Source organism: Aulostomus chinensis, chromosome 13 (assembly GCF_037954235.1).
Source record: "Aulostomus chinensis isolate RoL2024-O1b breed Wild chromosome 13, RoL_Achi_v1.0, whole genome shotgun sequence".
NCBI lineage: Eukaryota > Metazoa > Chordata > Actinopteri > Syngnathiformes > Aulostomidae > Aulostomus > Aulostomus chinensis.
This window is the reverse complement of record NC_141332.1, coordinates 10,420,530-10,435,485: the sequence shown is the minus strand read 5'-3', so window position 1 is coordinate 10,435,485 and position 14,956 is coordinate 10,420,530. Positions and strand designations below refer to the sequence as shown.

The 14,956-nt window shown below is 41.3% G+C and overlaps 1 protein-coding gene across 6 annotated transcripts; it reads right to left on the bottom strand.

Annotated features, from left to right (window-relative positions):
- Positions 1-5,867: 5,867 nt before the first annotated feature.
- il12ba (interleukin 12Ba) lies at positions 5,868-14,618 on the bottom strand. Of its 6 annotated transcripts, none has more exons than XM_086223113.1 (8): positions 11,305-11,605; positions 8,498-8,585; positions 8,042-8,314; positions 7,843-7,951; positions 7,233-7,474; positions 6,982-7,154; positions 6,393-6,514; positions 5,868-6,093 (listed from the first exon to the last, which is right to left on the bottom strand). In XM_086223113.1, exons 1-8 carry the CDS (start codon positions 11,353-11,355, stop codon positions 6,054-6,056), a joined length of 1,098 nt encoding a protein of 365 aa, XP_086079239.1. In that variant the 5' UTR covers positions 11,356-11,605; the 3' UTR covers positions 5,868-6,053. The 6 variants fall into 6 exon arrangements, with proteins under 6 accessions (XP_086079239.1, XP_086079238.1, XP_086079237.1 ...); XM_086223112.1 differs by lacking the exon at positions 11,305-11,605 and adding an exon at positions 11,027-11,181; XM_086223111.1 differs by lacking the exon at positions 11,305-11,605 and adding an exon at positions 14,410-14,618 and having other exon boundaries at positions 8,042-8,585.
- Positions 14,619-14,956: the final 338 nt, after the last annotated feature.

Genomic DNA, 14,956 nt, shown 5'->3' with positions numbered 1-14,956 from the left:
GGTTAGCTGCACCTCGTGTCAACGACTCCAGGAGAGGAAAAAAAAGGGGGGAAATATCTGCAGCTCTGAAGATGAACAGCGCGATGAAAGGGGGAGCAGGATGAGAGAGGCTGCACCGAGTTGGCGACGGTCCCCCGGATCAAGGTGCAGCTGACAAAAACACAAGCAGAAACGTCAGCTTTGGTTGCAAGCAGTCCACGGTGAGAGGAGGAAGATGAAACACGCTCTCCGCTCCTTTATTGACAAAGTCTTCCACTGTGTTCTCGTGAAGAAAGAGGAAGATTAGGCGCAATTACGCGGCAGTCCTGGGCTCTGCTCCTCGTCAGCTTCGGCTCCGCTCATTTGCGCTCTTTTCTTCCCTGAGGAATCACTTTGGACCATCTCTGGGATGCCAAAGAGGAGAGTGGCTGAGGGGGGCGTGGTTGACACGGCGAACAGGAACGCCTCCAAACACTCTTAATAAGACGGACAATCAGCTGTCCACCAACCCGACCAGCATGCTGCGCGCCCGCCCGCCCGCCTGCTGCTGCTGTCCCCGCCTCGTCCCGCCCCAGCCTCTAACCGGAGGCTGTGCACGGCGTGAGTGTGTATGTGTGTATTTGTGCATGTGTTTAGACTTGTCAATTAAAGAATACACGGCTATGAAACATCAAGGGACCGCATTAGTTCAGTTTGGGTGGGTGGTTGTTGGATCTCTCGTCCGTTTGCTTTTGACACTTGAGCTGCGGATCAAAATGTGGCACAGACAAACCACACCTGCTTCCAAAACAGCACAGAAACAAAGTTCAGAAAGCACGTTTGATCAAGAGAGTTTGACTCATTTTTAGGTACAGAAAGAAATCAGTTTTTCAACTACTGCAACTCCACATATGGACATTTACAGTGGTTATATATGTTGTGTGTTATATAGGGCTGTTCGAATTTTTGTATGTTGGAAAAGGAACACGCATTTAAAATAAATTTTAAAAATGTGTAAATAGATAGATAGATAGATAGATAGATAGATAGATAGATAGAAAGATAGATGGATTTTTGTTTTCATCTGAGGAAAGGAGGAACCGCTTCTGAACTGAAGTTTCAACGCCAGCAGATTTTGAGCTGAAGAAAGTTTCGGCTCCAGAAAAAAAAGAAGACAAGACTTGGTACTTCAATGGTTTGAAATGAGCTTCGATTTTTAAACAAATACAGCGGGGAAGCCGACAAAGATATGAGGATTAGAGCTGGTCTGTGCTGCCTGGATACAAATTTCTCCATACAGAGGACATTATTTTATTTTACAGTGTCACGGTTACTATAAGATCTGTTTACTCCTGCTCCCCGCATGTTCCAGTGTTGCGTTATCTTAAATGGATGGTGAGATTCAGCCAGTTAGTGGTCGTTCACTCAGGAAGAACTATTTCGTTAATTATAATGGAATTGAAATAATGAGGCGTTTTAATCAGCAGGGCATCTTGGAGAGAATTAAGATGTCTATCAGGAAGTGCGCAAATTCGACAGGTGGATGCAGTAAAGAATCAAAAATCAAGCATAAAATATGGATATAATCTACATTTGTGTCCTTTTGAGTTGTAATAATCCAAATCAATCAATCTTTTGTTTTTTTCCTGGCACTTTATATCCCGAGCATCCAGCAGCTAGAGACTCCATTGAGGGTCAAGGTGAGGCACAATAATCTCATCGTCTCATTGTCTGTTTATTTATGTCTCCTGCTGTGAGAGGAGAAATATGAGCACACATGAGGACGCGGTATAGAAAATAGTGATAAATAAACACACACACACAAGTTCCGAGCTATCCTTCAGCACATTTGTTTGATTGCGCGCCTCTCGTCATGATCTGTCTGCCTTGGTCGGTATGCGGGTCAGCGCGGACAGTCCTGGTCCCCCGGGTGGTTTATATTTATATCCCCGAGCACCAACACACTCCGTTAGCCCAAATATCACCATCCCACCATCCAAAAACAGAGCTGTCAAATGATCCCAGCATGTTAATACTGTGATTTACTCACTCCGTGGCACCCGCAGACATAAGGCCCGCAAAATATCTCTGACAATTACAACGCGGGCGGCTTGTAATGAAGGTGTGTGAGTGAGTGAGAGCGTGTGTGTCCACATATGGGAGGGCTATAAAAAATGTGCGTTCAAACTTTATTAGACAGTTTGAAGCAGCTAAGTGATCAGAAAGGAGTTGTAGGCGCATCCCGCACAAGCAGCAGATGTTGCGGTAAATCAGAAGGTGGGGCGGATGATAATAACGGCCTGATTGAATGGAAGACTCGTAAAATGACCGCTTGTATAAGTCAGACATATGCTTATGAGAATGGGCCTTATGTCTGACAATATGCTCTCCGGGAGACATTAAATATAGACGCTAGAAATTCAAATGTGGTCTGAAGTTTCATAGAAAACAATGTTAAGATAGTGTATACACACACACACACACACACACACACACACACACACACACACACACACACACACACACACACACACACACACACACATATGTATATATACACTTAAAAATCCTAAATTTGGTCAAGCATCCTAATGAGTATTTGTCACTTCATCAATAAACATGATCAGAAGAGACTCTCTCACTATGATGACCTCTGCCACTTTTCCTCAGGTCACTGAAATGATCCGGTGACCCCTCACGTGGTTGAATTTGGTGCAATATTGCCATCTAGTGGACATAAAGGGACACTACACGAACGAATCCATTTTTCAGCGAGTAAATAAGTGTTCTCCAAAACAGCATTTGCATTAGTAAACAGCATGCAGATAAATGCCATCTGTCCGAATTGCTGTTTCTCTGTGCTCGGTAATTAACAGGGTCAACAAATGAGATCAAGGTTAGCAAGATCTGAGAGAACAAGGTGTGAATGTAATTGATCTTGCAGGAAAACTGCTGGAGTAAACCGCGTAGTTTAACTCTCAAATCCAAATAAATGTGAACGTCAGAAACTTTGAAATTCATTGAATTGATGTGATGTAGGTGACGACTGTGCAGTCACATGATCCGGCTGAAACAATCGATGTTATGAGAAGTCTGCCTCCACAAGGAAACTCCACTACTTCAGTGGTTCTGTTGTTTTTAATTTCAAAATATGTACAACAAAGTCTATTTTGGCCACAATAACTATACTTCACATTCGTATAACTCCAAAAAATATAGTGTTGTTAAGGATTTAACGCGTAAAACATATTGTTTTTCTGGTTTAATTGATGGAGCTTAATCTCCATCAACTTCTTTGAACAAGTGTCATTTGTTTTCTTCTTTTAATGTTGTCCTGAGTATTTCTTGAAGACCGTGAGACCTGCATGTGTCTTGTTAATTGGTGTCGCAGTAATTTGTTTTTCCTGTTTTCTAATTTCAAATTCTCTGACCTAAGACAAAGAAATGCGTCATCACTTTTAGCCGGGCTATTAACGTGCGCTATGATGATGCTAAATTGCTCTTGTAATTGTTATTCCCTTCACTCTCCTGATTCTCTTCAGGTTTTATTACATCCTCAGTTTTCCCCCAGTTTCATTTCCCTGATTTACTGTAGAGGAACGTTTCACCACAACTCCAAAAAATACATTTGGGAGTTGACATTTGACCTTTCCAACTTATTGTTCCGAAACAAGTGGCTCATAACGAACAAGCAGCTCTCAGAGCACCCCATGCAGGTCATGCCTGAATATACCAGAATAAACCATCCATTCATCTGTTTTTATACCGTTTATCCGTTGAGGGTCGTGGGGGGGGGGGGGGGGGGGGGGCTGGAGCCTATCCCAGCCGACAGAGGTGGGGTTCACCCTGGACGGGTCACCAGTCCAGGAGCAATTAGAGGCTCAGTATCTTGCTCAAGGATACTTGGACATGGTCACCATGGGAAGTGAGGACCGAACCAGCGACCCTTCAGTTGCTAGACGGCCTCTCTACCTCTGAGCCATGCCTCCCCCAATACCAGAATAACAACAATAGTAAACTCAACGTATTAAGTTAGTAGTTAAATCTAAGAATCAACAAAAAATTATGATGTTTTACAATGAGTCAGCGCTATGTTGAGGTCTGGCTCAGATCAGGAACCAAAAAACATCTGGTTAGGAAAATATGGCTCGAGATTAAGATGTGAACCTTGTCAACAGCTGGAAACGGTACGCATCCTGTAGGTCCCTCAGTCCATCCTACCTCCTCAGGCCGACTTTCTTGCTTTATAGACAGGTCTTCTCAGACATGTTGATTTCAAAGAGTATTTTCATTTGAAAAAATCTGTTTGCAGAATATTTATTTTTCCATTGAATCTTTGGAACGATTCTTTTCTCCTCTGTTTAAGATTTTCTGGTTAGGTGTATAATTATATTAAGTGCTCCAAAAGGGTATACAACCACTTCTTTTTCCTTTATTCATGGTTTTCTATGTCTTGATATAAAGCATGTCCCTGTGACAAATATGCTGCTGGAGGTTCTTTGTTTTCTCTCTCATATTAGCCATCATTCCATTAATCATAATATTACACTATGCATAAAAAAAAGAATAAAAAAGAAAAGAAAAAAAAAAGAACAACCCTCCAAAATCTTCTTCTTTCAGTCTGACTTGCATGCAGACAGAAAATAAAGCATCATTTCCCCCAAAAATGTAACAAGGTCAAGTTCCTGGGTGTCAGGGTTTACACGAGCAGTATTAAAAGACCTTAAACTGCTTACATCCCTTAGCCTCTTCTGCTTCTCATGACGGGAAGAGAAGAGATGGTTCCTCAACGCCTCCTGACCAGTACTGGGAAGAGTGGCTTGATATTGTGTAGGTGTTTGGGCTTTTTTTACCTCTTGTGACATGGAAATTTTGGAATTAAATATATCCGTGGATTCACTCTTCTAAACACTACACAAGATTTTTGAATCGTTGGCTGTCCAATTGTTTCCTTCAGTTCTTATTTTTTTAATTGTAATTTAAAATACTTCTACAGTTGCAGATACAAGATTAAAAAAAAAAACCAACACAACATTTCACTTTTTCTATTTACTTATTTCACAGAATTATGTACCTTGTAAATAAATAACTTAGATTTCATTGATTTTAACAGCTACATTTTTCACAGCCTCTTCGCAAAGAAGTTGATTCATAATGTTTTTTTGTTAAATTTACATCAAACGCTTTTCAGTGTCCTGCTTTCAATTTGGAGCATAAATTCTATACTAATATATTTCTAAAAAACACTCAACTAAACCTAGTATCCCATCATGCAGTATTCCTGGTACACTTCTCTCACTGCAGCAAGCAACCGCTCTCAACACAACAAGGAGACTTCCTCCATTACAAGAGGGAAGCAATACTGTTGCGGTGGATGCCAGCACTTCTTCACAGTTCGGTGCCCGACCGCTGGCACTAAACTGTCAATACGCTGTAAGGGAGATTCGCACAGTTCTTGGGGAAAAAAAAAAAAAAAGCCAAATGAGGAAGGAGTGTATGTTTGCAGAGAGATGGGTCAACACAAGAACTAACAGAGGAAATACCATGCATGCCACATCGTCTCCCAGAGAACACACACAATTCTGTCATGGTTCTGTGATTTGTGGTATTAAGAGCCTTGTTTCCAGCAAAACTTCCACTCTCACCTAAAAACAAGCCCGTCACTGCAGTGTAGGGAGCTGATGACATTTCAGTGTGTTGCATTTTAGTCACATAGAAACAAACGCTGAGGTTTCTGGTCCCGGAGAGTTGATAATTATCGTGCAGCCTAAAAATTATTCTGACCCTGACAGGCAAATTGATGCAGAGTTTAAAATAAAAATTACAAAAAAATTAACTCATGAAGTAACTTATGTACATGCCATGATTAGTAAAGGGCAGAGGCAGAAAACACAAGAATATATGCACAATTTCATTTTAATCAATAACTCATCAGTATTGACAGAGAAACACTAAAAGCCAGATAAAAAATAAGAATATGCAGTACAAAATCAAAAAATACATTAGCAATATAATATATAATATTATTAATATATTTAATATTTCTGGAGGTGTCCAGTGTCCTATTTTATCTTTTGTTACACTGGTTTTGTGTTTCACTGTTTCTTCTTTTTACTGTTCTTGTTTCTTCCCAGTCTGTGAAGAAAAATGATCAGGAAATAAACATTTATCATCAAATAATCATGAAAACAAAAACAGGCAAATTTATTTCGTAAAGCTGTGTTGAAAATACAATGAAACCAAACTAAAATCTCCCACATTCTGTGGTCCAATGATCAAAAGTGCCAAAAATAATTTCAGTCAGTTAAATGTGAAGCTAATACGCGCGTGTCAAAGCATGAAACGTCTGTTATCTATTACACACACGTCTATCTGATTCTGTCGGTGGCAACAATAACAAGCAGCTTCAGAGAGGGAGATTAGGAAATACCGACCTTAAGTGACTCCACTTGCTCCACTGGGAGTCACAGATGGCGTCCTTCGCCCGGACGCAGACCAACACAGCCTTGCGCTTCACCTTAAACTGACAAACGTCGCAGGAGTGGACCATCAAAGTCTGAGAAATAATGAATAAGAAAAGAATGACATGGCATGTGTTCGAAAACATTTAACCTTTCATGTCATTTTTTAAAGAGGTGTTTATTGTACTTAACATTTCTTGCAAAGTTTTAATTTCTTCATGCATAGTGTATGTAAAATTCATATAACTAGAGATCCACGCCTGCAATGGGATCCCACAGGTCAACATGCTCATGTTCCCACCCAGCAGTACTCAGCAGCCATTATTAATATTCAGACACAGAAATATGCTTGAGAAGGCATGTGTTCTAGTAGGTGACAGCTACTTTGCTTTATATTAAATGTGAATCAAATCATTTTTTTGCCCCAAAATCTTCCATTGAACCATCAACTATGAACAGCACGTGTAAGAAGAATCCTCACACACACACACACACACACACACACCCGCACACACCCACACACAGGGAAACAATACTGTCAAGCCTGGTAGGCTGCTCTTACCTGTGAGGCTTTTGACTCAGCGCACGGGTTCTCACACTTCTCACACGGCCTCCTGAGCTGTGTGATCTGGAAAGTGAGGGGGAAGTAGGAGTAGGGACTGTTCCAGGAGCTCGGGTAAGTCCACTTTATCATTGTCGTATTGAGCTTACTGATCCTCACCTTGTCTGGTTTCACTGCGATAGGTGAAAGAGAATAATGAGGGAAAAAAATGCACACATGAATGATAACGTGATGGGGAAGTAGTGTTGTACCGATCTCTGACAGGTGAAAATGTTTGGAGTAGTTCTCTATCAGGAAGTGCAGCGTCCTCACATAGACAGTAATGTGGATGTGCTGGCTCTCCTCAGCGTAGAGACAGTATTGTTCATCCAAGCAGGAGATCCCCTGCCCACTGCTGTCCACTGAACAGCTGAATTTACTCTGAACTGAAGAGCACGTCCAGCATTGACCATTGGCGTCTGCAGAACATTGGAGGTCAAGCTCACTGGAGAGGCTGTGGAGGAGAGATTAGCACATGCCTCTTTATTTCATAGAGAAAACACACTGGTTTGGGCTTTACATGTAACTTTTAATCCAAAATGTTTTTACAACTTCCCAGAACTAATAGGTAAAGGACCCACTGCTGTTAAAAGTACTGCAGAAGCAAAATATATAGTATATCATCCAAGAGCATTTCCAGCTACAGTATTTTCATATGAAATATAAACTCAAGATGTGACCTTGAGCCTTAAATAACATGAATATCTGCTATTTTCCTCTCAGGCAGAGGGATTTATGGGTTTCCCATGTAACTCTGAGCGCTGACATGAGTCGGAACAGTGTGTTTTTACTGGAAAGCAGCGCCACAGTCGGTGAGCTTACCGTTGAACTCTGACCAATGCTACTTTTCCGACACGAAATGGGTGCCAGGTCCAAGAGCAGCGGAACTCTCCGTTGTAATTTCGAGCAGAACACTTTAAATAGTCCTCTTCTATTAAGTCAGACACACACACACACACACAAAATCATGTATTCATATATCCAGTTCAGGCTTCTGAGATATTTGAACTCAGACTCTTACCTGTGTCAGTTTTCACTAGAATCTTCTTCCGCTTGAAATCGTCCTCCTGAATCAGGACTACAGTGTGATTGAGGAGCGATCCGTTCCGGCTGTGGCAGGTGTAGATACCTCCTCCAAAACTCTCCACCAGCTGCACCTGGTAGGAGTTCCCTCTCTGGTCTTCCTCCTCCCCATTCACCTTCCAGACTATATCATCACTCTCCTCCTCATCTGGAGAGTCCAGGCAGCTGAGAGGGTGCTGACCCACATCACCACTCACCTGAACAACCAGGACTTTAGTAGCAGGACACACACGCACGCACGCACGCACGCACGCACACACACACACACACACACACACACGCACGCACGCACGCACGCACGCACGCACGCACGCACACACACAGAAGTTAGCAGGTAAAGGAAGAAAAGTGAAAAACTTTGAGAATTGGTTGTTTTCAGTGGGATCAAACTCACCGTTGGGTTGGAGAGTCCAGTGGTTCAGGGGATTTTGACAAGTGAATTGCTCGAATGCAAAGATGATGCCGATGGTAAGGAATCTCATCTGAATGAAAAAAACAGATCATCAGACAGTTATGAGTCACGAGCAACATTCACAACTCTTGAAATGAGTGGAGGGGTTGTTTTGAGTTGTTCAAAATAGGATTAAGTTAAAACAGATCAAAACAGGACAAGGTATATAAGGAGACTTTCACGCTCAAAAGTCTGCAAAGCTCATCTTTCTATCTGTTACATCAGATAAGTAGCATTAGCTTTAACATGCTGCACTGAAGCAAAAACCAAAGTACACTTATAAGTTACTGCCTTGTACTTTAAACTACAGTTTTCCTCCATATGATCAGAACCTTTAAAGTTAACGCCCATCAGTCCCCAACCAAAAAAACAGCATGTGTAGAAATACATATCTGGAATATTTTTATGTGATTCATCTCAATACCCATACTGGTCCAAGCTGTCGACAAATACGTCACATCTGATGGCCAAAAGGTTTAGCGGGTAAAAACCCCTTTGAATCCACAACAGGGATCCGATTCCCAGTGTGGTTATGTGCTCCTTTACCGTATAATCAAAAATCAATGTATTTAACAATACAATCAATTAAATAATCACATGAGATGAAATCCTTTTAATACTCGAGTAACTTTACGAATGAGACAAAATGTATACGCGGGTGTGATTAGAAAAGACACAATGTTGTTGTAGCCGCGATCATAAACTTTCAGTTGATGATGTGATCCATTGATGGTGAACGGTAAAAAGTGTGAGGTGAACTGAATGCATCAGAATCAAAGAAAAATCACAAATTGGCTACAGGGCATCAGCCTCCCACGACCCTCCACCGTTACACGCGGTTTCAGAAGTTGCTCATCCTGTTTTTTGGGGTTTTTTTTTTTCATTCTTGGCTTCACAATGGTGGAGGGAGCTTCATCTTTTGTTCAAACTGCTGAATCACTGCACGACTTTCATCTGAGACTACAGACACACACCACCAGGTCACACCTGAAACGCCTCCTTAAGTCACTCAAAGAAAGAGTTATTCATTTGGATCCAGTGAAGACTGTTTTCGCGCAGTTGGTTCATGAGTGTTGACAGAAGTTAGCGTCTGCTGAATTATGCAATAATTGCATTCTTACAAATGAAACCTACTTGTTTAAGGGACGAACAGGGGGCACTACTTCCTTTTCGCTCGCCCCTGCCTGATGATCCTCTTGTGACTCAGTGGTCACTGCATCCAAAACTGTGCCTGAATCTGCGCATGTTTATAGTTTCAACTGAAGCTGCTGAGCTGTGCAAATATTTTTGCTCAACTGCTAATATATATATATATATATATATATATGTGTGTGTGTGTGTGTATATATGTATATATATATATATATATATATAGAGAGAGAGAGAGAGAGAGAGAGAGAGAGAGAGAGGGAGATACAGATATATTTTCCTTTCTTGAGTGTAAAATTGTTTTTCTGTTATTTCATATATTCTTTTCTTATTTTGTTACACGTTTATTTTCTTCATGTACTTAAAAGAGATGCCATCCGGAGTTTCACTGTTCTTGTGTATAATGACAATAAACAATATTGTGGTTGCAATTCTTTTTTTTTTCTCTAAATTTACAGAATGATTCCATTTACTTAGAAGTATGCTTTTGTCGTAGGGTGCAATCTTGATGCACATCTGAGGCATCAGAAGCTCTTCGATACTGCTGCATCGCTCGCTGTGCCAACATCCAGAGCATCACAAACAGGTGTGGAACAGTATTGCATCATCCACTGCTTTGCTGCAGGACAAAGCTCACCACGATCACCACCTCCCTGAATTTAAACATTTCCAAAAATGTAAATGTTCTCCAGTTGTAATCATCAAAGTCATCAGAGTTATTTTAGTAGCCCCCCCCCCCACACACACACACTTACATATGCGTATTCAACTGATATTGAAGTACCTATGTTTGATAACAATATGATAAAGGAAAAATAAAAATAATAACTTGTGAAACAATACTTTAAAAATTCATGCAGTGTTTCATGAACTAATAACTGATAAATATATGCTTTTCAAAGATACAGTACAGACACACCCTGTATGAAATAACATGGAATATATATGGAAACGTGCTGCGCATTAGAAACTGGTGATATGAAATGTGATGTCATTTTTATTAACTCAAATCTAAGAGGGAAAATGAAAACAGATTATGATGATCAAAAACACTAAACCGAGGACCACCTGGACGACCGACTGATATTAATTCATCGCAAAATCGCAGCTAAGAAAAGCTCTGCAGTTTGAGTGGTGACATGTCGAAAGAAAAGTAGCACGTATTAAGCAATATTTTCTTTTTTTCCCCCAAACATTATAATTTTGAATTTGAGGAAGACTAAAATCGTTCTTTTCATTTTTTAATTTAATCTCACATTAATTCATCCCGTATATCAAAATTAAGGACACACTCGTAATTTATTCAGAAGTGTTATAGTTAACCTTGTCGTCGGTTTTGTCCATAATGAAACAGTGGCGCCTCTCGGCGGCTTTTATATGACCTGAAGACATTTCTGGGACAAATTTCCCCGATGGAAAAGTCCTGAGGAACTGCGGTCATCATCCGAGGTATTCAGCCACCTTTTACTCACTTTCGCTGACCCAGAAACGCCTGAACGCCGCATTTCTTTTTCTATTTTTGAACAATCTGCAAACACCGCGCGGTGTATGTTTAGGAATTGCTTGTTCTCTTTATTGCAGTCAAGTTACTTACTGCTTACTTCATGTTTGGGTTTCGATGATATTTCGCTTTCGTTGCGGTGAGGCGTCATCCACCTGGCAAACAAGTTCCTGCGTCCCTCCTCGCGCAGTCATCCGTTCACCGGGACTTCGTTTATCTGTTGATGTTTTTGTTTCACATCTTTTTGTGTCACACGGAAAGAGAGATGAGATGGTTCGAAACACAGTGAAGGGATCCTCCAAAACAAAACGGAGGAAGCAGACGGTCGCAATCTTTTTCCACATTATGATAAATGTCAAGTTTTCTAACTGAGCGTGAACCCAGCACAGCAAATATCGCGACGTTTGATGACTTAAATATGTACTGTACGGGAGGCTTTTCCATCAACGCTTGATATGAATATGACCATTCATCACAGTCATCATCAGGAAGAACTGATAATTTTTTTTTTTTTAGAAATTATCATGCACAAGAATATAGAAGTTGTTTCAATGTATCCAGCATGAGAAAGAGTATTACAAAATGTTTGAAGCCACCATGACAACCAGCACCCGCATAATTTAGTAAAGTAACCTGCTGTATCAGTTCCTGGACACTTTTAATGTGAATTAGGCTTTCCATCCAAGAGCTTGATACCCGCTTGCCACTGGGATTTCATCTTTGCTTTTGGTTTCTGAGGAAGCTGTTATTGTCGTCTTCTTTTTCCAGCATTCACACCTGTTGAAGAAGAGTTCCACAAACTTCCTCCGTTGTCGTGTGACACGTGTTGTTATTGCTCTGATCATCTCTTCTCTCGTTGTCTGCAAATATCGTCCTAATAACTGGTCTGGTCTGGTGCACCCCACAATACCAATGTACCGTTATAGTTTTATCATACTGTGATATGATACATATGGTGGTTTCATTATATTGATGACTCAGTGGATGAATTAAGTATTTCATTCAAAATTTCCATCCCAGTTTTGCGGAGCGGCACAGTTGTAAACCGTTTCTGACGAAATGAAGTACAGCTGCCAATAAATATATAGTTCACAATATGATTTAATCATGCACTGCAACATAACATGAAGGCTGGAATGATGATACAAATGTAGTGAATAAAAAAATTGAAGAATTTTTCAGGAGGAATTCTATTGCGCATCCCTGCTAACTGCATGATGCATTTACCAATTACCATGCAGAGCGATGGGAATGTCTTAAAGGTTGCACAGCAGGCATCTCACTTATTTTATATGATGTTTTTGAGGAGGTCTGCATTTTTGAGAGGGTCTACATTTGTAGAACTGGCAAATTTTCCAAAAACTCACTTTAGCATGGAGCTGTAAAACATTAAACTGAACTTGTAATACATGATTAGACCTGTTCTCAGAATATACGTAGAACTCTGAGTCTCTAAATAAACTACTTTTAAGACTAAACCTGTGTTAATCAGAGTGAGACGGCCTTCCAAGTGATTTAAAGCCAACAGCTAACCTCTTAAAAGTTAAATTCACCCTGATAATGACACTTCTCATTGATTGACCCAACTACAAGCAATGAGGTAAGGGGGTTCTAAAGCTATTTATTGAAGAACAGCAGAGTTTGCGCTTGGGCATCCACCCTAGAAAACCCAAATTAGTAGCACAGAAAGTCCCCCCCAAAAAAAGAACAATAAGAAGTGAGTTTGGAGCGAGAGGAAGAGGTGACAAAGACGTGGGGATGAACAATGAGGGATGCTTAGGTGACACTACAAGTGTAGGAGGGCAGGACAGGTAAATGAGGGAATAAGAGCCATGGAGGAAGGGGAACAGTGGGGGGGGGGGGGTGAGGAAGTTTAGAGGACAGGGGGAGGCAAATATGGGTCAGTTGTGAGCCGTCTGGGGGCATCTGGTGGTTAGAGGATGAACAGCAGGGTGCAGACAAAAAAGTGCTCTTAGATATGCAAGAATAATCAATCATCATCATCATCATCATCATCATCATCATCATCATCATCATCAATACCCAGGGCTTCATTCATCCAACACAAATATTTGTTCTTACACACGAGATTTTGAACCCTCAATTTACTCTTTCAGACCACAAACAAAGCCTTTATGTCATAACTACTTGTGTACTAAAGTGAAGATTAAACAGTCACATAGTGTATAAAAACAAGTGTGTTAGTGACCACATTTCATACAACTTTTTCCTTCTAACATAAAACACTATGGGCGGCACGGTGGTGCAGTGGTCAGCACTGTCGCCTCACAGCAAGAAGGTTCCGGGTTCAGGCCCCGGCTCAAGGACGGGGTCTTTCTGTGTGGAGTCTGCTTGTTCTCCCCGCGCCTGCGCCCCTTAACCCTAGTATACAAAGTCTCTGAAGCAGCAACACGTATAATAAGATTCAGTTAGAGATCTTTTAATTGAGTTGTAGGAGCAAAACTTGTCACTCTTATTTTCAGATGTTTGATTTGTATGTTAAAGCATGGTTATAATGTTTCTCCAAGTCAAATTTTCATCCCCAGGTAGTGCAAACAGGAGAACCCCCCCCCCCACCCCCCCAAACTAGGAAGGGGTGGCATCTGGCTCACTTACAACTAGTGCGGTGGAAATATTATTTAGATGGACACAATGTTTGTCTCGAGAGGCTCCAAGTTCTGGTGAGATGAGACACAACGCTCAAACAAACTGTTGTTGAATCTGAGCAATCCCAGTTTGTTCAACACACAACGAGCATGTGCTGAAGAAGAATCCACAGAGTACAGTGGAGCTTTTCTACATTCTTTGTTGCCCCTGCAGATTAATGCCCCTTACGGTTTCCCTTCAAGGTTATAAGAACATGTAAATCTGCTGTCACATACAATAAGTTGAGGTTGGACTCTAGCCAGCTAGCACACCTGCTAAGTGAGAAAATTCAGAGAAAAAGGAACACAGAAGGCTTATCACTTCGGTGCAGAAGAAGGAAGTCTGACACTGGACGTTTTCCAGACGTACCACTGTCTCAAACTTAAAGTCACTTGACTACAAAGTTCAAACAGTGTCAACATAAAAACAACACAAAATTCAATCGTAGCTCAAACATAAGAAAACACAATGTGATACTCAAATTTTCCATGACACTGGTCCAAATAGTTCCCTGCCTTGTTACCTACTCCCCTCCTCACTCTGGAATCAGCTCTCCTACCTTTCCGCCTTCACCGACGGCTACAGTAAACCACCAGGGAGGGATGGCTGATTGTCTCCCGGGGTCTCATTCATTAAATCAGCAGAAAAAGAAAAACAATATCCCAAACTTTGGAGCCACTTTGGTGCAGAAAAATCTGCGAATGAGCCGTTCTCTTCTTCTCACATGCTGTATCGCCCACGGAGGAAGTAGGAGACGCCCCCTTTCTATTTCACCTTGACCGCCTAGTCTGCTATCACCTACAACACAGGAGAACAATTGCCTGCTTTTCGTTCATCATCACAGAAAGAATGATGTCTGTCATGTCAACGTGATAAGTGAGCAGAATTTTTGCCACTTCGGAGGTCATCCCATCTCTACAGGAACTGTGACATGACAGATTTACAGCTAACATGGAGTAGTCCAGCTTAAACCACAGGGCTGTCTCTGTCGGTTGTCTTCATGGCGCTGTCAAAGATGTACTTGGAGGATTCCTCGTCAGATGAGGGTACGTCCACAGGGACATTCCCAGAACTGCAGGATGACGTTCCAAGTTTCATGGAACCTT